This window comes from Xenopus laevis, chromosome 2L (genome assembly GCF_017654675.1).
Source record: "Xenopus laevis strain J_2021 chromosome 2L, Xenopus_laevis_v10.1, whole genome shotgun sequence".
Classification (NCBI taxonomy): Eukaryota; Metazoa; Chordata; class Amphibia; order Anura; family Pipidae; genus Xenopus; species Xenopus laevis.
Genome location: NC_054373.1, coordinates 119,606,785 through 119,629,400, shown reverse-complemented (window position 1 = coordinate 119,629,400; position 22,616 = coordinate 119,606,785). Strand labels below are relative to the sequence as shown.

Sequence of the window (22,616 nt, the reverse complement as noted above, 5' to 3'; positions counted from 1 at the left end):
GCTTTTGTCAGAGGCACACACATTAAAAAAATCCCACACTGCTGACTTTTTGGAAGTGTGCGATCTGGCGGTAACAGTAGAAGTTGGCGGAGTTGGCGGTATTGGCGGCAATGGCGGGTGCGTTGGCCGGCTGAACACAGGTGCCGATACATGTTGTTGCCCTGCTGATCCCTGCGGGCTGTCCTCCCTGCTTCTTCTAAGTCTTATTCTCCTACTGCCTCTCTGACTCTCCGTCTCTCCATCTGAACTACCCTCCTCTTGCTCTCTTCTACTAGGCACCCACAAAACATCAATCTCCTCATCATCATTCTCCTCAGATGCATCAATTTCTTCTGACACATCACAGAAGGAAGCAGCAGCGGGGACCTCCTCCTCATCACTCATTATGTCCATCTCTATCGTGTTCTCTGCCAGAATTAAATCTGGTGTAAGGTCCTCATCTCCTTCATCTTCTTCTGGCAATAATGGTTGCGCATTACTCAGTTCAAGAAACTCATTGGAAAATAACTCCTCTGACCCCAGTGAAGAAGGGGCACCGGTGGTGGAGGAAGTGTTACGTGGGGTGGCCATAGCAGTGGAGGATGAGGAGGATGTTGTGGTAAAGTTAGAAACGGTAGAGGATGGGGTGTGCTGTGTAAGCCAGTCAACTACCTCTTCAGCATTTTGGGAGTTCAGGGTCATTGGCTTTTTAAAACTGGGCAATTTGCTAGGGCCACAGGATTGCATAGCAGCACGGCCCCTAGCACGGCCTCTGCGTGGCGGCCTGCCTTTGCCTGGCATTATTTTTAAAAAAACAACAACAACAACAAAAACTCAGTTGGTTTTTCTGGAAACGATAATACACACAGCTAGATGGCGGGTTGAAGAAAACACTGTGCAAATAATGCCTACAAAGTCAACGTATACACTACTACAGCGGTGGATACGGATTACGTAAAATATATGAATGCTGCTTGAAAAAAAGTAACTCAAGTGGTTTTTCTAGAGACGATAATATTATCAATATTTAGACAAAATGTGAACAAGGTCACACAGCTCGATGGCGGGTTGAAGAAAACAGTGTGCAAATAATGCCTACAAGGTCAACGTATACACTACTACAGCGGTGGATACGGATTACGTAAAATATCTGAATGCTGCTTGAAAAAAAGTAACTCAAGTGGTTTTTCTAGAGACGATAATATTATCAATATTTAGACAAAATGTGAACAAGCTCACACAGCTCGATGGCGGGTTGAAGAAAACAGTGTGCAAATAATGCCTACAAGGTCAACGTATACACTACTACAGCGGTGGATACGGATTACGTAAAATATATGAATGCTGCTTGAAAAAAGTGACTCCGGTGTTTTTTCTGGAGACGGTAATATTATGGATATTTAGACAGAATGGGAACAAGGTCACACAGCTCGATGGCGGGTTGAAGAAAACAGTGTGCAAATAATGCCTACAAGGCCAACGTATACACTACTACAGCGGTGGATACGGATTACGTAAAATATATGAATGCTGCTTGAAAAAAGTGACTCCGGTGTTTTTTCTGGAGACGGTAATATTATGGATATTTAGACAGAATGGGAACAAGGTCACACAGCTCGATGGCGGGTTGAAGAAAACAGTGTGCAAATAATGCCTACAAGGCCAACGTATACACTACTACAGCGGTGGATACGGATTACGTAAAATATATGAATGCTGCTTGAAAAAAGTGACTCCGGTGTTTTTTCTGGAGACGGTAATATTATGGATATTTAGACAGAATGGGAACAAGGTCACACAGCTCGATGGCGGGTTGAAGAAAACAGTGTGCAAATAATGCCTACAAGGTCAACGTATACACTACTACAGCGGTGGATACGGATTACGTAAAATATATGAATGCTGCTTGAAAAAAAGTAACTCAAGTGGTTTTTCTAGAGACGATAATATTATCAATATTTAGACAAAATGTGAACAAGCTCACACAGCTCGATGGCGGGTTGAAGAAAACACTGTGCAAATAATGCCTACAAGGCCAACGTATACACTACTACAGCGGTGGATACGGATTACGTAAAATATATGAATGCTGCTTGAAAAAAGTGACTCCGGTGTTTTTTCTGGAGACGGTAATATTATGGATATTTAGACAGAATGGGAACAAGGTCACACAGCTCGATGGCGGGTTGAAGAAAACAGTGTGCAAATAATGCCTACAAGGCCAACGTATACACTACTACAGCGGTGGATACGGATTACGTAAAATATATGAATGCTGCTTGAAAAAAGTGACTCCGGTGTTTTTTCTGGAGACGGTAATATTATGGATATTTAGACAGAATGGGAACAAGGTCACACAGCTCGATGGCGGGTTGAAGAAAACAGTGTGCAAATAATGCCTACAAGGTCAACGTATACACTACTACAGCGGTGGATACGGATTACGTAAAATATATGAATGCTGCTTGAAAAAAAGTAACTCAAGTGGTTTTTCTAGAGACGATAATATTATCAATATTTAGACAAAATGTGAACAAGCTCACACAGCTCGATGGCGGGTTGAAGAAAACAGTGTGCAAATAATGCCTACAAGGCCAACGTATACACTACTACAGCGGTGGATACGGATTACGTAAAATATATGAATGCTGCTTGAAAAAAGTGACTCCGGTGTTTTTTCTGGAGACGGTAATATTATGGATATTTAGACAGAATGGGAACAAGGTCACACAGCTCGATGGCGGGTTGAAGAAAACAGTGTGCAAATAATGCCTACAAGGCCAACGTATACACTACTACAGCGGTGGATACGGATTACGTAAAATATATGAATGCTGCTTGAAAAAAGTGACTCCGGTGTTTTTTCTGGAGACGGTAATATTATGGATATTTAGACAGAATGGGAACAAGGTCACACAGCTCGATGGCGGGTTGAAGAAAACAGTGTGCAAATAATGCCTACAAGGCCAACGTATACACTACTACAGCGGTGGATACGGATTACGTAAAATATATTATGGCTGCTTGAAAAAAGTGACTCCGGTGTTTTTTCTGGAGACGGTAATATTATGGATATTTAGACAGAATGGGAACAAGGTCACACAGCTCGATGGCGGGTTGAAGAAAACAGTGTGCAAATAATGCCTACAAGGCCAACGTATACACTACTACAGCGGTGGATACGGATTACGTAAAATATATTATGGCTGCTTGAAAAAAGTGACTCCGGTGTTTTTTCTGGAGACGGTAATATTATGGATATTTAGACAGAATGGGAACAAGGTCACACAGCTCGATGGCGGGTTGAAGAAAACAGTGTGCAAATAATGCCTACAGGGCAAATAATGCCTAAAAGGTCAACTTATACACTACTACAGCGGTAGTAAAATAAAAAAAAGTAAAATAAAAAAAAAATGAATATTAAAAAAAAAAAATTAAAGTTGGTGCTGCTGAACTACTAGGAGCAGCAGATTAGCACACCAGTCCCACTCCCCAACACTGCTAGACTAATAGCACTGGGCTCTTATAGTAGTAGTAGTAGTAGTAGTAGTAAAACAACAAAAAATAAATAAAAGCAGTCCTTACAAGGACTACTGTTATTGCAGCAGTCAGCAGATGAGATCAGAAGCAGGACAGCTGCCCACTGCAGCTACATACAGAGCACTGCAGTAGAAGGTAGATTACTAGCCAGCAAAGCTACCTAAGCTTAAATGTCCCTCAAACCCCTGCAGACTTCTGTCCCTCCAATAACAGAGCAGTATCAAAACGATTACTAGCCAGCAAACTTTCAACTGTCCCTGAAATCACTAACAGGCAGCAGCTCTCTCCCTACACTATCTCTTCAGCACACACAGGCAGAGTGAAAAAACTATGCAGGGCTTCGGTTTTTATAGGGAAGGGGAGTGGTCCAGGGGAGAGCTTCCTGATTGGCTGCCATGTACCTGCTGGTCTGGGGTGAGAGGGCAAAAAAAAGCGCCAACAATGGCGAACCCAAAATGGCGAACGTCGCGCGACGTTCGCGAACTTCCGGCGAGCGCGAACACCCGATGTTCGCGCGAACAAGTTCGCCGGCGAACAGTTCGCGACATCTCTACCTATATTCCCTTCTCTACCCAGTGCAATCCATCCTTACTGCTGCTGCTGCTTGCACCTACATCTAAATCCCTCTCCTTCCCTTTTACTAGTGAATACAACTCTCCTAGCTGCCAGTCCTAGCTGATGTATTCATGTGAACTTTGGTGTAGCTGAACAAGGAGAAAATTTGACCTTTAGTAAATATGTAAAAGAAGTGCAAACAGGAGAAACACATGCAGATATTAGTGCTATTATTGAGCTACCTTGCAAACACATTGTTTGCCCTTGCAAACACATACAAAATGTACACACACCATTACAATTGTTTTTCTGTTGACAGTTAAACTATTAGTTATATATTATCTGAAAATAAAAATAGTAAAGTAAATAAAAAGCCTTATGATACTTACTGTGACATAAACATAAGGAGTTTCATTGCTTGTAGAGACACATCATGGTCTCGGTCTAGCGTCATTGATATAATACGATCCTGGGAAAGCGAAAGCACATGGTAAGCAGTCAGCCATAGGCAAAAGTCATCTGTTTTGTTGAGCAATTGATATTAATGCCACATGCCATCAATCTTTGCCCCATATATCAGAGCACCACCTGTAGCCATTCTTGTTTGCCTAATCATGTTAAAAGTTCATTCTCATCACCAATAATAGCTCAGCTTGTCAATGGTTGCATTACTTGGAAGCACCCGAAATCTTTACAAAAGATTTGAGGTGCTTTCTTTTCATATATCATTGGTGCGTGCAATGTATAGCGTGCATTATGATTACCCCTAAGTGGCAAAGCCCTACTCCTAGTCCTGAGCACATTTCTAGAAAATTTGTATGAATAATAATTTATACATTCCTGCTATAAACCTTTCTTGATATTAGTCTATTAGGTAACAATTTCCACAATTATACCCTCAATGCCAAAAAATATTTGTAGGCCCACAGTGACCTCATCTGGTGATCCATTATTCCCGTATGTACCATTGTCAGATACTGTTGCTAATGCCAAGTAAGCTGTTTTATTGGAGTCTGCTGTTATATTACTTCAGCAGAGCACGGACTATGGCAGTTCCATATACACAGAAATAGCAAAGGTGAAAGTAACTTTTATTGTTTTTAACTCTTTTTTTTAAATACATTTCACAGACACTGAATTGTTTGACGTAGGTGTGTGGTTGGTTGGCCATACTTTTTAATGATTCGTTTCATGTGACTCCCTAACTCTTTCAATGCTATCATCATTTTTTTCCTAAGGAACTTTGGGATTTAGGTTATTAGCTTTTTACTAAGGCCGTTTCAGGGTAGGCAACTTTGGCAACAATAGCCCTCTCTCATCTGGTAATATCTCTAGGCACAGGCATTAATTCAATTTATTTTTCAGTTTTGCTATTCTAATCACTTATCAAGGGTTTTCAAAATAAAATATGTGTATTATCTTGAATAAAACTGCACTTTGCTGCACTTTTTTAGAAGCAGTCACTTTACTGAAAATGTATATGCTTTTTTAATACCCTTGATTTATTAACTGAATATACAGAATGCTTGTTCTTTAATCTTGTTTAATTGTACAATAGGAGGGTTGTCTTTTAACTACTGTATTTATAGTTGAAATACATCTTCAGATCTCCATACTGAGAACAATTTTATCTGCTAATCAATCATTTTAACAATGATTAACGATATGGGAGAACACTATGGTCATAATTTTGTCGGATTGGTTGCAAGATCTAACGTATATTAAGGTAAGTAGTAAATATGAACAAGTAGAAAACCCCATGTCCTAAGCATTCTAGATAATAGATCCCATTACTGTATTCTTACAAAATAAAGGAAACATTTTCATGTTCATTGCACTGCATTACCTTAAACCTGGTATTGAATAAATCCATTTTGGCAACAAAATCCTTCCTCTCATAAAGCCCTTGTAGAGAAAGTAGACTTTTCATGCGAACATCAGGCACCTACAAGAGATAGTGAAAAGCCATTGTTCATAATGTGTTATTCATTCTATATGGACAGGAAATATGAAGTAGTTCATAAAATCTGTGGTCCAATAAATGTAACCAGACCATGCTGATTAAAGTGCATGCATTCTGGACAAAAGGATACTAGTGAGATATGGATGTTCTTATTTCTATCAGGAAAATTCCAGTAGTATAGCTATCCACTTGGGGTTTGCTCACTAAAGTTCTTTATGCCTTAAGTGTAAACATTTGTGAAAAGTCATTAACATTCCTTTAATATTCATTAATTCTTTCTTTTAAGGGTTGTGAGTTACACCCTATGAGGCTGGCACCGGGCTATAAAATGTAATACAAACAAATGATATGTTAATTTATGTAGTGTTTGAATAGAAAGTAATTACTGATGCTTTTTTCAAGAGATACATCATGAAATTGAGTATCAGATGTTCTATTTGGTTGTAGGAGTATTTTTAAATGGGAAACGGTGTTCAGTTTCCTTATATGCATTTACCTCTGGAAAACTTTATCAAAAACTCTATAACTACATGTATGGGACATGTTATCCATAATGCTCGGGACCTGGGGTTTTCTGGGTCTTTCCATAATTTGGATCTTCATACCTAGTCTACTAGAAAACAGAACACACTATATTAGACACAAAATACCAATAAGAATCCTTTTCATGTTGGCTTTTAAAACAAACCTACTTGGAGGCTTCATAATCATTTTTAACTAATAATATTTTCCTAAAAAAGGGGCTATTTAGGAGTTTAATATCTTTAGTGCTTAGTGTGGGGGGGGTAGAAATGTTCTTTCCTTCTAAATCTTGAAAAATTTTCAACTATTTTTTGAGGAACTCCTATCTACCCTATTGCACTTCGCTGGTCTGAGGTGGCGAAGGCAAGTCTAGCGCAAGAGGTAACGTTCAGTAAAATCCGCATCTTAGTGAATTTGCGTAGTTACGTCCAATCGCCAGAGCGCAAATTCGCCAGGCGTCAGGGAGCGAATTACCGCTAGAGTCTATCTCCTTTGCTAGTGAAGTTACACCGGCGAGCGTAAGTACCGAAATGTCACGCTGGCGAATTTTCGACCGCGTTAGTCACTTCGCCCTTTGTAAATTTGCCCCTGCCACTGCTGAAACCTGAGTATGTACAGGACTTGTTAAGCAACTTAGTATCCACCCCTGCAATCAATGGCTGTTTTGGACTGAAAAGTTAATTCTACAAACAAGTGGACATTTAATAATCAGAACAATCTCATAGTACTATAAAGCAATAGCACAGTAAGGTGACATCATTCTGAATCCTAGCAATTCACTTCCTTAGAAAATAGTACCTTATCGTACAGCATCCATCCAATGTATTTCAAGCAGCTATCATTCAAATAGACTTGAGGGTACATTTTCATCCATATCCCCAGTTCTTCAATACACAGTGCTCTTATATCAGGGACCACATCTCTAAAAGGATAGAGAAAGATGTTCTGTAAATGTAAAAGGAGAACTAACCCCTAATCTAAATACTCATTATTTTTCTCTGGGCAGCTGATGAGAAGCTAAGTTTAGGTGTGATCACAATCATCAAGCAGATCATCTGTCCTAGAAACTGATGCTACAGAGTTGATTATTAAATTCTGATGCAAAATTGCACTGGTTTCTGAGACACCATGTAATGAGGATCTAAATTAATTACTATCAGTCTTGTATTGTGGCTTTTATACTCTCTCTCTATATATATTTATACACAGTATATTGTGAGTTGGTTCCTGAGCTCAGACAGTAGCATAGAATGTGATGGGAATCATTAGAAAAGAAGATGAAGAGCTACTGGAGGCATATTCAGAGGCACAGAGTATCTTCACTGTGCCTCTGGTTGTGGTTGCCTTGAGCTGGTATAGAACCCCAAAATATACTGTGCAGTACTTAAAGTAATACTTCTTTATTACACCTAAATTCTCTGGTAAAGGGAGCACACATGACCACATTTGTATGTATTAACTACAAATCCTTCACTAAAGTTCTCTAAAGCACTAAAAAATAAAACAGATCCTATCTTCATCCTATCTTCATTTTGGACTATAGTGAATATATGTTCATACAGTAAATCAATTGTGGGGCTCATTTACTAACATTAGGAAAATTTGCCCTGTGCAGTAACCCATAGCAACCTATCATATTTTGACTTCATTTTGTTGCAGTAAGCCACTTGTCATGCCTGTTCTTGACATACCAACAATAGGGGGCTGATTTACTAAAACTCCAATTTATCTAAAAAAAACAAAGTCAACCTAACTCCCTTGAATGAATTGAACCCATCAATAATTTTTCTTGAAAAAAATCGGAGCAACAAAACGTCTTGAGCATCAATTCCTATGGTGCAATTAATTCGTATAATGCGATGGACGCACTGTAAACTCAATTTTTTCGAATTTTCGATGTGAAAACTCTGCTTTTTTGAATTATCAGACGATAACCCCAACTTTTTCGGATTATCCAGCGCAGATCACAATATCAAGAAACAACTGCAGGGATATCTGACATTGACTTCTACATGACCTCCACAGGTTTGAGATGGCGTATTTTTCCACAAAAATGTATTGTTTTCTCCCTAAAAACCCCGACCACAAAAAAACAAGGTTTACTAAATGGGCCCCTAAATGTAGACTCTGTAGTATAAACATTATTGTTAGCTAATTTAACATGTATTGTTCTATTATAAATCATTACTTAACCAAATAAAAAAGCTTAAAGGAATAGTTCAGTGTAAAAATAAAAACTGGGTAAATAGATGGGCTGTGCAAAATAAAAAACATTTCTGATAAAGTTAGTTAGCCAAAAATGTAATTTATAAAGGCTGGATGTGTAACATAATAGCCAGAACACTACTTCCTGCTTTTCAGCCACATGGTTTCCATAGATTGATTACCAGGCAGTAACCAATGAGTGACTTGAGGGAGGGACACAGGAGTCAAAACTGTTTGCTTTTGAATCTGAGCTGCGTGCTGAGGATCAATTGTAAACTCACTGAACAGTTATGTCCCCTTAAAGTCACTGACTAACTCAGAGTTAGAGATCTGAAAAGCAGTAAGTAGTGTTCTGTTCTATTAGATATCCAGTCACTCCAGCCTTTATACATTACATTTTTGGCTAACTAGCTATATTAGAATTTTTGTTGCACAGGCTTTCTATTTACCCCGTTTTTATTTTCACACTGAACTGTTCCTTTAATCTTTAAAGAAGACCAGTCTGGATATATTGCAGCCATTCCCTACAGTGTTCCCTGACTTTTGCAGACCGAGTGCAGACTGAGGGGGGCTGAGAGGTCACTACAATACCCAGTACCAGTAAATGCAGTAAGACTGCTTCCCTTTCCTTAGAGAACTGATTGCTGGGATCATAATGAACCAGCAGTTGTGATATTATTCTATTGACATATGTAGTTTAAACACTAACTTGTCTTCCCTCCATCAAAAACTCAACATTAAAGTCTAGTCTCATGTATGGTGCCTTAGATTTATATTCAGCACAAATCTTACCTGTAACGTTGCACAATGGTCCCTTTAAATATAGCATCTATCATATTTGTAATTTCAACGTGTTTCTGCTCAATCTGTACCGGTAAATAAGAAAAAAATTAGTATTTAAAAATTGGCCATTTTTAGCGGGCAGTAAAATTGTTACTTACTGTACAGAAAAACAAGAATGCTTATCTTTATCAACCCCCAGATACATAGAACATGCAGGAATTAACAATTCTTTTTTTACAAGAGGTACAAATTGGTACTGCTCATAAAAAGTTAGTTGGTAAATCAACCCCTGTGTTTTTGTTATTTCTCATGCTAAGCGGTACACATATTTTAACGGTTCAACAAACCTCGTTCCTTTTTTTCTCAATTTGCTCCATTCTGTAGCTAGCCTTTTTCAAAGTGAAGCGCTTTTGCTCCACATTGTACAGTCTTTGTAAATTATGTATACTGGTTTCAAGATTAAGAATAATCCTCACTAGGGCAGTGTGCAGCTTCAAAGCTTTAATGCAGAAAGAGAAACAAACAGTTACAGAACGGAGCACAACAGCAAAGAAAAGCATTTTATTTTTAAGATAGATCTACCTGATTCACAATACAAGTATGGGACCTGTTATCCAGAGTGCTCAGGACCTGGGGGTTTCCAGATAAGGAATTTTTCTGTAATTTAGATCTTCATACATTAAGTCTGCTAAAATTATTAAAACATTAAATAAACCAAATAGGATTATGCTCCCTCCATTAAGGATTAATTATATCTTAGTTTGGAGTATAAGATACTATTTTAACATTACAGAGAAAAAGAAAATCATTTTTAAAAATCTGAATTATTTAATTAAAATTGACTCTATGGCAGATGGCCTTCCCATAATTCTGAGCTTTCAGATCCAATGCCTGCACCTTAATTAGGTTATAAACTGTCATTTGATCTTGGAAATTATTTTCTGGTACCCCGACATCTTTCCAGACTGGTGCTATGATTTGCAATTAAAGGTGAACTAAAACTCAACAATTATGACAGACATGCTACACCTTATGTTTTCGGGTTGTGTACCAAGGTAACCACTCCCCTTTAGCTGTTAAGATATTTGCCTCTAAAGATGCCCCCATAAAACATATCTGCTGGGCCTGTCATATACAGCATATACACAGTATAAAATTCTTGATACAAGGCTTATAAATAAATTAAGATTAAGATAAAATGTCAGCATAGGAACTAATGCTTTCTGAATCAGAACTGATTTATAATCAGCCCTGTAGCCTCAGTGTCTCCTGCAGCCTAAGGATACTGAGCATGTGCAGTGCCACTGATATGCAGTAGATACATTTGAAGGCATGTAGGGCTGATTTTAGTTTACAAGTGCAATGAGCAAAAAGCAATTTTGAGCAGAATTGCCATAGTTATTTCCCATAGTGCAGAACTTTTTCAGAATTCCAGCACTGTTGTGCTTGCAAGGGGGCACTGCACAGGGTTCCTCTGTGTTAATAGGTGCAATGTAAATGAGGCCTTTTTATTATTACTGTTATAAGGCTGAATACTGGTACAGTAAGTTCAGTATATAACATACAGCATTACTATCTGTATTATTTTTTAGATTTAAGTTCTATACCACTGAACATATGTTGCCATTTAACTCAACGGTATTACACTATTCAGGGCAATACTCCATTAAAAGCAGTTCATATTTGAATATTCATATCAATGTTTTTATTCTAGTCTCTAACAACTTGGGGCAATATATCAACTGGGTAACAAAAGCCACAAAGTTGGCCCAGTTCTAGTTTGCTTTCAAACAAGTGACTAGTAAATGGTATCTACTCAAGTCATTGCTAAAATTGACCAGACTTTGCAAATAACATAGGGCATTTTTTTCTTACTTGTACCTATGTAGATTAGTATTAGTTTCTCTAAGTGGGAATAGATATTTTAATGAATCTCAATTCAACCAAGTATGGATATGATTTTCTGTCTTTATAGCTTTCCTGAATTTCAAGTATAGAGGTGTAAAAACGAATGTATGCTCAAATGGACCCATTAAAGGCGGACCAGTCGCCCCAAAAAAATATTCAAAACCCTATTTTATCACATTAGTCAAGCAAAATGAACTTTAATTACACTGTATAAATTATTTGAATCTTGTTTCCTTCAGTCTGGGAATGTATAATTATAGCAAGCAGGCAGGAGCCATTTTGTGGACACTGTAATTAAGGCAAGCCTTGCATCATCTCAGAATCTTGTTTGTGCACCAGAATAGGGGACCTTATGTCCATTCCCATGCCCTGGCTACAAAATTAAATGGTGAAGAGAACGGGGGAATCTGTGGAGAGCAGCGACATCTAGGAAGTGCTGAATGGAACGTGAAAGCAATTGTCTGCCCCACCTCTATGCTGCCCTAAGGCATAGAGGAGGGGCAGACAATATTTGATTGACAGCTGAGATTTTTAAATGAGCTTACAACAGCTATGAATGCTTTAATAAAAAATAGAAATTGTATTTCATGTTTAATTTGAAAAGGACTTTTATTATACATCTTTTTGTGTCTGGGTGACAGGTCCACTTTAAGGCATTTTTACTGGTGATGCACCTTCAAGATATCCCTGTTCTTTTGTTCAAGATTTTATTAAAAAAGCACTCTGCCTCTCATGAAAATTAGGCTAACTTGCTGTTACTTTAGTGGAGACCTACCTGATAAAGTGCTTGTATGTCTGAATGCCCTGATGCATGAGTCTGATAAGCCAAGCAAAAGTGAGATAACTGTGTCCAGAAGATATCCATCATAAATAGCATTGTACTGACACTTCTGCACAAGTACAGATGTTAGTTCACAGATATTTGCCCTGAATTTTTTCCAGAACGTTCCTGCTTTGGACAGTGGATAGTCTCCATTTTCCTGTGTTCAGTAGAATACAAATTTCACACCAGAAAAAAAAGGATACAACCTGGCTTTGCCAATAAAAACTGCCAATAAGGATTATATATGCCAACATATTTTTATTACACTTACACCAGCATTTTAAAGGCATTAGAAATAGTGTTTGATCAACAGACTTTTGCAGAAATAACTTTAATTCTTCAATGAAACACTTTACATTAGACTTGTTACTGTTCACTATCCTACAATCCTTTGAGCTCCAGATGTTGGGAGAACAAGGATATGGTAAACTTTAAAACACTCACTTCCTAACATTTATGTATATTTGTATTTATATAGCGGTACTGCATTATCATAAATACTTGAACAAACTGCTTCAATTTACCATGTTATTTGGCCATGTAATTGTGAGAATCCAAGGAAAAGCCATAAATTTCTTGAACTGTAAACCTGTTTCCTAGAAGGATGAGAATCAATTTCAGCATTATATAAATAAGTTTCTCTTTATGTTACACTTCTAACACTTTACAAACATGTCTCAGTGTGCATATAAAAACACAGGGTATTTCAGACAAAATAGAACCTTCCCGGGGGGCACTGAGTAGGCAGCCAGGTGGGCCTCGGACCTCACAGTCCCGAGACTGGGTAACTCCCTGTATTCACTGTAATAAGAGCTTCATGAATGGAACAGAATAGAAAGTATGGAAAGCGCTGTCAAAACTACTATATTCAAAATGTGCAGCACCTTTCATAGCTACAGGCATTCTGAGTACATTTTCACCTATGCCATACAGGAAAACTGTGTCTGAATGATCACAGCTGCAGAAAGTGAACAGGAACTGCAGCTCCTCTTATTACTCATCTGTCGATGCACCATGCATTGACCAATAAGGAGCACTGGCAGATGCAATTGTCATACCACTTTTGAGGATTCTGTATTCAGGGAAATCCAAAAATAATGCACTTGGGGCATGCCTACAATTCGTATCAATGTCTTTATGATTATGTTTCTATTCAAGCACTCCACTAGTTATCCTTCATTTTTATATTCAAACAAATGCCTGGCTGTTGGGATCAATGAGCTTAGTAAAACAATTTTAATGCCAAACTGGAGGGCTACAGAACATGAAACTTCAGGAATAGTTACTGTTTCAAATAAGAAGAAACATGTAAATAATTACTTCATCAAACTCCTCTGTAAGCCTCTGCACTATGTCCTGGTCCCCTTGATTCTGAAACATTTCTGCAGTAACCACCCCTAGAAACAAAGATTGATACAATTGATAAGATTGAAACAATGAACATCTTTCAATTCATTTTTTTTATATGCAGCAGACATATTATGCAGCCAATATGAAACTTGAATTATTTTTACTAATTATCTGTGCCAGTAACTTTGGATACCCCACTACTAATTAGGGATACAGTAAATCCAGGAATTGTTTGGGATTTGGATAGCAGAATCGAATCTGAACCATAGTTTTTTTTTTTAATCCAATACTTTGAAAAGCCAGAGCAATTTATTGCAGACTGAGGGAAAAATCCAATAATGGTGCATTTAGTGCATCACTACAATATTATTAGGGGCTGCTTTAAGAATGCTCATGTGTTCTGGTTTAAGCCTTTGTCTACTAAAACTACGCAAGAGTTCCGAAACCTTTATGTGGTTTCTTCATTTGAATACCTTGGCTTCCTGACAATCGTTTCTTTTTTCCCCAAGTGGGTTTATAAAGAAATAAATATAAAAAGCGTGGCACTTATAACCATAGTTCTTACTCTACTCTACCTACTAATAGAACACACATTACCTTGACATCCTGAGCACTGAATGTAAAAATTTAGAAGGTCAAGTAATGCTGCATCTCTGTCTTCTTGATAGACTTCAACCCAGTCACTCACCACAGACTGCAAACAAATGTAGAACATCACATTATACTCTGAAATTACAGTGTTTGTGAACTAGTTAAAGGACAAATCAAACCCCAGTGACAGATTATTTGCAGGCAAGGGATAAGACTTCCTACTGCACATTACTGCTTTATGGTGACCTTAGAATTTATGCATATACCCTAATATAACGTAATGATAATGTCTTAACATACACTTTTCGAGTATCTCTAGCTTACGTTTACATTTACATAGCAACAGTGTTTTTGTTGGGTATGAAGCATGCACATAAGTTCTCATTTATATTTATACTTCTCATTGTTACCTGAATTGCCCCTTTCCCAATGCAAATGACTTCAAAAAGTGTTACAGCTTCAGCTCTATCTCCATTGATGATTCCACTGTCCCTGCTTCTTCTCCCAGAACTTTTGCGAGATTGGTTTTCAGACTGTCTTCGGATTTTCTTGGCCTTCTGTGAGAAAATAGTATGAACTAATAATGCTTTCAAATACATCTTTACATAGGCTAGGGTGTGAAATACATAATCATGCCTTTCTTTGTCAAAATCCACCAAACGTGTTCGCGCGGGGCTGACACAAGGTTTCTGGACATGAAACAGAAGAGAATACTGCTAGGGGCAAGAAGCTAATTAACCCCTTTAAAGGGGTTGTTCACCTTCCAAACACTTTTTTCAGTTCAGTTGTTTTCAATTACCTTCCATTATTTATTTTTTACTGTTTTTACAAAATCTAAGTTTAATATCCCTGTCTCTGGTGTTTGAGTCTGGCGGCTCAGTAATTCAGGCACAGACTCTAAACTGTTACAATTTTGCAACATTTGGTTGATACATTTCTCAGCAGCATCTCTGGAGTATTAACAACTATTGTATCAATTCTAACCGCTGCCTTTAATGAACCTCAGGGATTCTGCTCAGCAAGGACAAAGATAAGAAATGTATCAACTAATGTATCAATTTAGTACAGTTGGGATGGGCGAATTTGACCCGTTTCGTCAAAAATTCACCTTTGTCTTTTTTTTTTGACGCACAACGCCATACAAGTCTTTGGGCGTCATTTTGGCGGCGAAACAAGCCGAAAAAAATCGCCCATCCCTATTTACAAGCTGTTTTGTATAGGTTATTAGCTGTTTTTTGTATGTAATCAGTATGTTCAGTGTATACATCCATTTATTGTACAGCACTGCAGAGAATGTTGGCACTTTATAAATAGGTGTTAATAATATACAGGATCCTAATAATATCCTATTGGACCTATTCTTAGTGGAATTTGTACTGTGTTTGTATGTTTCTTACATAAAAATGCTACCTGGTTGTTAGGGGTCACTGGCTCTGAAAAAAACTCAAACATCAAGGAGACTATTAACATCTTCAAATGGTTCAAGAGACCTCTGCTACTGACTCCTACATGACCTTGACAGATTTAATATAGTATATTTTCTGATTCAAGCTATTTTCAGGGTCGGGGTATAATAAATCTCGAAAAATGTAAAAACTTGACCAAAGAATCAATTTGAATTTTCGTGGAAAACACAACTCGAACCTTAATAAATAACCCCTTAAAGTTGATTCTAAGGTGAACAACTCCTTAAAGTTAAACCAAACATGTGTGATTTAGTTCAACACATGGAGTGGCCTCCAAACCCCTCCTGAGCTGCACCATTGCATTTCCTCAGAACTCAGTTTGCCCACAGCTCAGTTTGCCCTACCTGGTTCAAAGCACCATTAAATATGCTCTTAGGTGTTAATGGCTTCAAGTGTTAAATGGCTTTAAGTGTGTATGCTCTGGTTTGGTGCTTACTTTCAAGAGATGATAAAGTTGGCACCTACCCACCTGTGCTTTTCAGCTTTGTGGGGTAAATTTGAATGAATTAGCAAATTGCAGAAGTTTTGGAGTGTTAGAGCTCAGAGCTGCTACTGCTTAAAATCATGGTGATTGACTTGCTAAGATATAATAATATATTTAATAAACTGGCAGCCAAAATCAAAAAAGAAACAACTTACCATTATCACAAGGCTTTCCCAGTCCACATCCTTTTGTATATTTTCTCCTTGGTTATTCTCTCTGCATTATAACACAGTTTAAACATTATTGTAGTCTCAGGATTGCACTAGCAGAATTATAATCAGTGAATATATTCCAGAGAATAAAACAGCCCAGGGGTAAATGTTATTGCCACACGTCTGTTTACATTACCCCTTTTTCTTTTTTTCTTTGCTACCAGGTACAAAAAAGGAAAATGGATGATGAGGTCTAATTTATTAAGCATTGAACAAAAGTTAAATAGATATACTATAGCAATTTAAAAAAAATGTGATAATATTAAAGGGTGTGATCCCTGAACTCAATAAGCCAGCTTTATCAAATCTAGAATGTTCCCATATTATTCTAAAATGCTTGATAGTATATGGATACATTTACTATTCTGCATTATTTTAATGACATAATAAGTGTCTGATTTAGCAATTAATATATTTCTTTATGTGAGATGCTATAGAGGCAGTTTCCATGTCATGTCTTTCTTTTGGCAGACTGATTAGAGGCTGCTATCACATCTTTCACATCGTGTTCTTAATGAACGACCAAGAGAATACCTTCCTGGGTTCAACCTGCTCCAATGCAAAATAAAATAAAATAATTTAGTCGATGTACCTGTATAAATAATACATACATAAAATAAGTTTAAAATCTTTCCACAAGGTCAGGTAGAACAGTGGGGGGTCAATGCATTAAATGCAAGAAAAACCTGAAGATCACTAAGAAACATTGTTATAATTCATGCATGTGATAAGAATCCCAACAGGGTTTGTAGCTATAACAGAAGTTATGAAGGATGCAGCTAAAACCCTATAAACAGATAATGCACCTTGTGTCTATAGGTGCCCTTTTATGTACTTTTTAGATGAAGCACAAGTAAGTAGAATGCAAGGCGATGCCCACATGCTCAGTCACTTGCTACTGCTGCCCCTTACAAAAAACTGTGTTTTTTTGCCTGTCAAAAGCCTCTGGAATGTGATTCAAAGATCTGCAAATGGCCTGGGAGGGACAATTCCAAAACTCCTGACTAAAAACACAGTGCATTATGGGCAAAAAGTATTAGGTACAGGGCCTCATGAGAGAGGCCCTTAATTAAACACAACTGCTGTATAAACATAACTTGTACAAAGGAAAGAGGTGCCACACATTTATAACCATATGGCAGACGGGCTGCTTGTGCTGTTCACCTTATGCTGAAGCACTAAAGAGCAATTTGCGTGGCTCTAGCAGGGGGTTTACTAGATGACCCCAAGGGGGTTATTTACTAAAACTTGAATTTCTCTGGTAGGGCTTTTTGGGGCAAAAACTCGATTTTTTTTTTTCATGGGGAAAAAAACTCAAACTTGTCGAGATTTATTATATCTTGATACTGCAAAAAACCTGAATCCGAAATCTCAGACCTGTCGAGATCTTGTATAAGTCAATGGGAGATGCCCTATACCAATTTGAAGATATTGTGAAGTTTAGCCTGATAATCCAATAAATTTGGGGTTTTTGGGCATAAACCCGAAAAAAAATCAAGCGATTCAGGAAAAATGTCAGAATAAATGTTACGATTCAGGGTTTCACTCGCTTTTTTTTCTGGATTCGATTTTTCCATTTTTTTTTTTTATTAATAAATAAGGCAATCTTGGGCATGGGAGTTTGCTTGAACTTTTTTTATTTCAATCTCAGACTTGTCGAGAAATCTTGTATAAGTCAATGGGAGATCTCCTATCCCAATTTGAAAATATTGTGGCTTGCGCTGGGTTTAGCCTGATAATGCAATAAAGTTGGGGTTTTTGGGCATAAACCTGAAAAAAATCAACTGATTCAGGAAAATAATCAGAACAAATCTTATGATTCAGGGTTTCACTCGATTTTAATGTTTTTTTGTCCTGATCCGATTTTTTTTATTAATAAATAAGGCAAACTTGGGCATGGGAGTTTGCTTGAACTTTTTTTTATTTCAATTATGAGATGAATTAGTAAATAACCCCCTTAGTGTGATTTAATTAAACCTTTAAAATAAGGTTACTAGTTCACTTCAGGTAAATGTCTACTAAATGTATGATTTAGGGCTAAACTGGTTGCATGCAAATTAATTTGCAATTAATGCAGCCCTCCTTACTGGATCTTCTAGATGTGTCCCTGAATTTTCAAGTGATAGTGTAATCGTACTATAGAAGGATCAGTTCTATATCATTTTATTCATTTTAATGTAATACAGTCAAAGTCTGAACCAGGTCTATTATTCCATAGCAATTCGATTTTGCTACAGGATATTAGACTTAGAAATGTGACAATACAGTATGACCCCCTTTAAGGTAAAGTCTAAATGCTCAGATCAATTGAAGGCAGAAAGAGTATACACACAACTCCATTGACATTGTCTTCTACACTGCCTCAAAGGCTGGGAGCCCTGGCACCCCTGCTCATGAGAAACTACAATTATTAGCATTATTACAGTTAACAGCATTATTACAATTATTAGCATTATTACAACTATTAGCATTATTACAATTATTAGCATTACTGTACAGCATGCAGAGAGTTTCAATGTTTACTGGTCCATTATGGCAGCCAATACAAGCCATGTAATCCATGCCATCCATCAGTATACTCAGAAGCTGGTAGTAACTATACCAGCAGGGCCTGCATATCATCTTCCTGCCATATCAGCCCCAAATCACTGCTGCAATAACACTGCTTTCCCACACAGCCGCTTACCTGTGCTAGTGGTAGTTGTCAGGGCTACACCTGCACACACCCCCTTCTGTGCTCTGCAGTTTGTTATTATCATTTGTATGCCCTGGAGGCCGCCCCTTCTTCTCTGTTCTTCCTACACACAGCTGAACAGCACAGCTCAACAGCCAATCAGAGGGGCGCTTTCATTCATGCATTACGGTACCTCAGTGAGGCAGTGGAAATGAAGTTGAATGTGACGGTGTCACGTTACGCGGCGAGCCCAAGTCGGCCCATTGTGCTCAGAACAGTTTGCAGGGGGTGGTGGTTTTTAACCGAGAATGCATTACAGTTCCAGAACAGTAATACATCACACTGCAGTTTTGTGTTCAACTGACAAAGACATTTGACAAACCATGATGCAACGGGGTTTGAAGGGGGAAGCACGGGGTGATAAAAGGGGGGGGGGGCGAGGCAGAGTGATTTGCCAACAGCATGAACGGCTTCAGATTTATGTGGATATCAGAGCACCAAATCAACTGGCATATACAGATGAGATAAAATGGCGCAGCAGTGAACAACCTACTACACAGGCACAACTTTCCCATGGCCACGTCTAGCAGAGCAGCAGCCGCTCTCTTTATTCCTCTTCAGTTCATGCCAGTGCAGTTCATGTTAGTGGAAGCAGCAATGTTTTGGTCCCTCTTGCAGCTCCATCAGGAGACATATTGTGTAAAAAAATAAGAATGTACCAGTGCGTTATATTAATTCAGATATAGAAGAATTGTGTTTCAGGCTGATTTATTGAATATTTCTGCTGGAGCTGGTGGTTCTCAGCTCACTGCACTTTAGGACAGGAACCAATCAGCAGCTAGCAGGACCTGATAGGGAACTGAAGCCTGTCTTTGCTTGTGTGACTGCAGGGCTGTGATTGGCTGTCACCCTCCTACTGTGCTTCTGGCAGGGACCATTAGGGCATGCTCAAAATATACAACTTTTTCCTCTGACATGGAAAACATTTGTCACTCCCATTAGCAAGCATTTAGGCATGCCTATGTCATTTAGGAAGAGAGCACAACATTTGGGTATTAGGAGCATGTTTGCAGATGTTCTATTGGGATATCAGTTTGATGCCGTTTAGGCTTTGCACATCCCAACACTGAACATAGTCCAAGATGGGTGCTATGGTCAAATGTAGTATGTAATAAAAGAAAAACTGGCACTCAGAGCTCGATGCATGCGGGCAAAGCCCTGCGTGTTTATTACAATGTACATTGTAATAAACACGCAGGGCTTTGCCCGCATGCATCGAGCTCTGAGTGCCAGTTTTTCTTTTATTACGCTGACTACAATTGGGGTTGCCGATCCCTTCTGACTGTGCACCGGGCCAACTTATGCTGGAGAGGCCAGGGTGTGCTGGTGGGTTCTGGGAATTTCAAATGTAGTATGTAACTTTCAGAATGGACCAGCACTCCAGAAACTTTTATCAAAATCTTTTATTCAAATATCACTCTTGCATCCAAACTTCAGGAAAACGGCCCAAGTGATGGTGCCGAAACATTGAAATAATTTTTGTGTGTTTTAGTGCACCATATAAGACTGACTTATATATATATATATATATATATATATATATATACACACAGTATATATACTACATGCAGTTCAGTTCAATTCTTCTTATGGGGCAACCACATGAACCACAGCGTAACACTGTAGGAATTTTAACTCCTGATGCTCTACACAGGTACAAAACTGCTAAGTGTGACTGTTTAACTCTGGGCCCATGCAGGAAAATGGATGTAAATGGTTTCCATGGTAAACTACAACTCTCACAAACACGTTTAAAGGAATTGTTCAGTGTAAAAATAAAAACTGGGTAAATAGATAGGCTGTGCAAAATAAAAAATGTTTCTAATATAGTTAGTAAGCCAAAAATTTAATGAATAAAGGCTGGAGTGATTTGATGTATAACATGTCAGTCTGAACACTACTTCCTGCTTTTTCAGCTCTCTTGGTTTACACTGACTGGTTACCCTGGTTACCAGGCAGTAACCAATCAGAGATTTGAGGGGGGGCCACATGGGTCATATCTGTTGCTTTTGAATCGGAGCTGAATGCTGAGGATCAATTACAAACTCACTGAACAGAAATGTACCATGTGGCCCCCCTTCAAGTCACTGACTAGCTCAGAGTTATAGAGCTGAAAAGCAGGAAGTTGGATTCTAGCTGTTTTATTAGACATCTGTTGACTTCAGCCTTTATATATTACATTTTTGGCTGACTAACAATATTAGAAACATTTTTTATTTTGCACAGCCTATCTATTTACACAGTTTTTATTTTCACACTGAACTATTCCTTTAAGAGAATTCTTGGGTGCCGGTTGTTCATAACAAGAAGAGCACATTTATTGAGGGACATAAATAGTCAAACAATGAGTACTTCACTTGGTAAAGTGGACAGTCTTATGACATCACATCAGTGTCAGCTAGGTATTACACTACCAGGTGTCCAGTCCCCAGTATACCAGGATCTCTCAGTTTGCCTCCAATGGATTTATCACTGCCATGTTCACTATCCACCAGAGTCCATACAGAGTCATCTGGTACTCCTCGTTGAAGGGTACAACAACTCTTCCTAGCTAGTGTATCAATCACACACTGCTAATGCATGATATCAAAGTGACTATAGTGACACTAACCACAAGCCCTCATTCATGAAGTCTATTTCTCCAGCTTCTACTAATGTATTCAACCTACCTGAGCTACTCCTTACTCATTTCTCATACCCTGAACATCCACCCCCTCAACTAAGTGTAGTGCAAAGTGATAGAACTGTTGGGTTCTTTAAATTTTATAGACTAAGGAATTTTTATAACCAGGACCACCATCCGAAGTGTATGGGGAAACTGCAGTCAGGGTCTCCATGACAGGATGGGAGCCCCAAGATGCAAAAGTGTGATTCACAAGCCTTGAAATGAGCAAGTTCGGAGTTTTGACATAATAGAACCATGGCCAAGGCACTGCTCCAAATGGGAAATTTAGAATAATGTCTCAGACAGGTGCAAAAAGTTTAGCTCTCTGTGGCATACCTACAGTAAGACCTCTCTGTATCAGAAGTTAATTCTTTTTGCAGATTTCCAGTTAAGTGCAATGTGCTTTGCTTGAAATCTGCAGAGGGCAAGCAAAAGTAAAAGTAATTAGAGTACACAGCTAATTTCACAGCATCCCTGAAATGTTTTGTCTACATATACTATTACTTACCTTTTTAGGGTACATGAATACATGGGCACACAATACTATCATAAGATAACTTTGTATTGCAAGAACGCATTCTTTACAAATAAGCTGTTCTGTACAAAAACATTTTTTATTTGACACACAGTACAAGATTATTCCAACTATATGTGTAGTTAACATAAAGGAAGATTTAAGATAACATTACTTTTTAAAATATCCCTTTCAAAGTCCTGAATTTAAGTTAATTTCACATTAGGCAACTTCCCATTGCCCATTATACAGCTTATTTCTCTACAATGTGAGTATCTACTCTTTGTGAAGGTAGTGGGTGGACTACCTTCACACTAATGAG

The 22,616-nt window shown here is 38.1% G+C and overlaps 1 protein-coding gene across 3 annotated transcripts in view; it reads right to left on the bottom strand.

Moving 5' to 3' along the window:
• Positions 1-19,389, bottom strand: part of LOC108708444 (cohesin subunit SA-2) — a 60,326-nt gene extending 40,937 nt beyond the window's left edge. For 2 of the 3 annotated variants that reach the window (XM_018247152.2, XM_018247153.2), the window contains exons 1-12: positions 19,068-19,388; positions 16,325-16,385; positions 14,630-14,776; positions 14,226-14,322; positions 13,599-13,675; positions 12,803-12,874; positions 12,231-12,435; positions 9,895-10,046; positions 9,557-9,630; positions 7,358-7,481; positions 5,921-6,019; positions 4,464-4,543 (exon numbers count right to left, since the gene is read on the bottom strand). In XM_018247152.2, the coding sequence (XP_018102641.1) occupies positions 4,464-4,543; positions 5,921-6,019; positions 7,358-7,481; positions 9,557-9,630; positions 9,895-10,046; positions 12,231-12,435; positions 12,803-12,874; positions 13,599-13,675; positions 14,226-14,322; positions 14,630-14,776; positions 16,325-16,327 (1,130 nt within the window). In that variant the 5' untranslated portion in view covers positions 16,328-16,385; positions 19,068-19,388. Of the gene's footprint in view, positions 1-4,463; positions 4,544-5,920; positions 6,020-7,357; positions 7,482-9,556; positions 9,631-9,894; positions 10,047-12,230; positions 12,436-12,802; positions 12,875-13,598; positions 13,676-14,225; positions 14,323-14,629; positions 14,777-16,324; positions 16,386-19,067 lie in introns of all 3 variants that reach the window. The other variant, XM_018247150.2, reaches the window with a different exon arrangement.
• Positions 19,390-22,616: the final 3,227 nt, after the last annotated feature.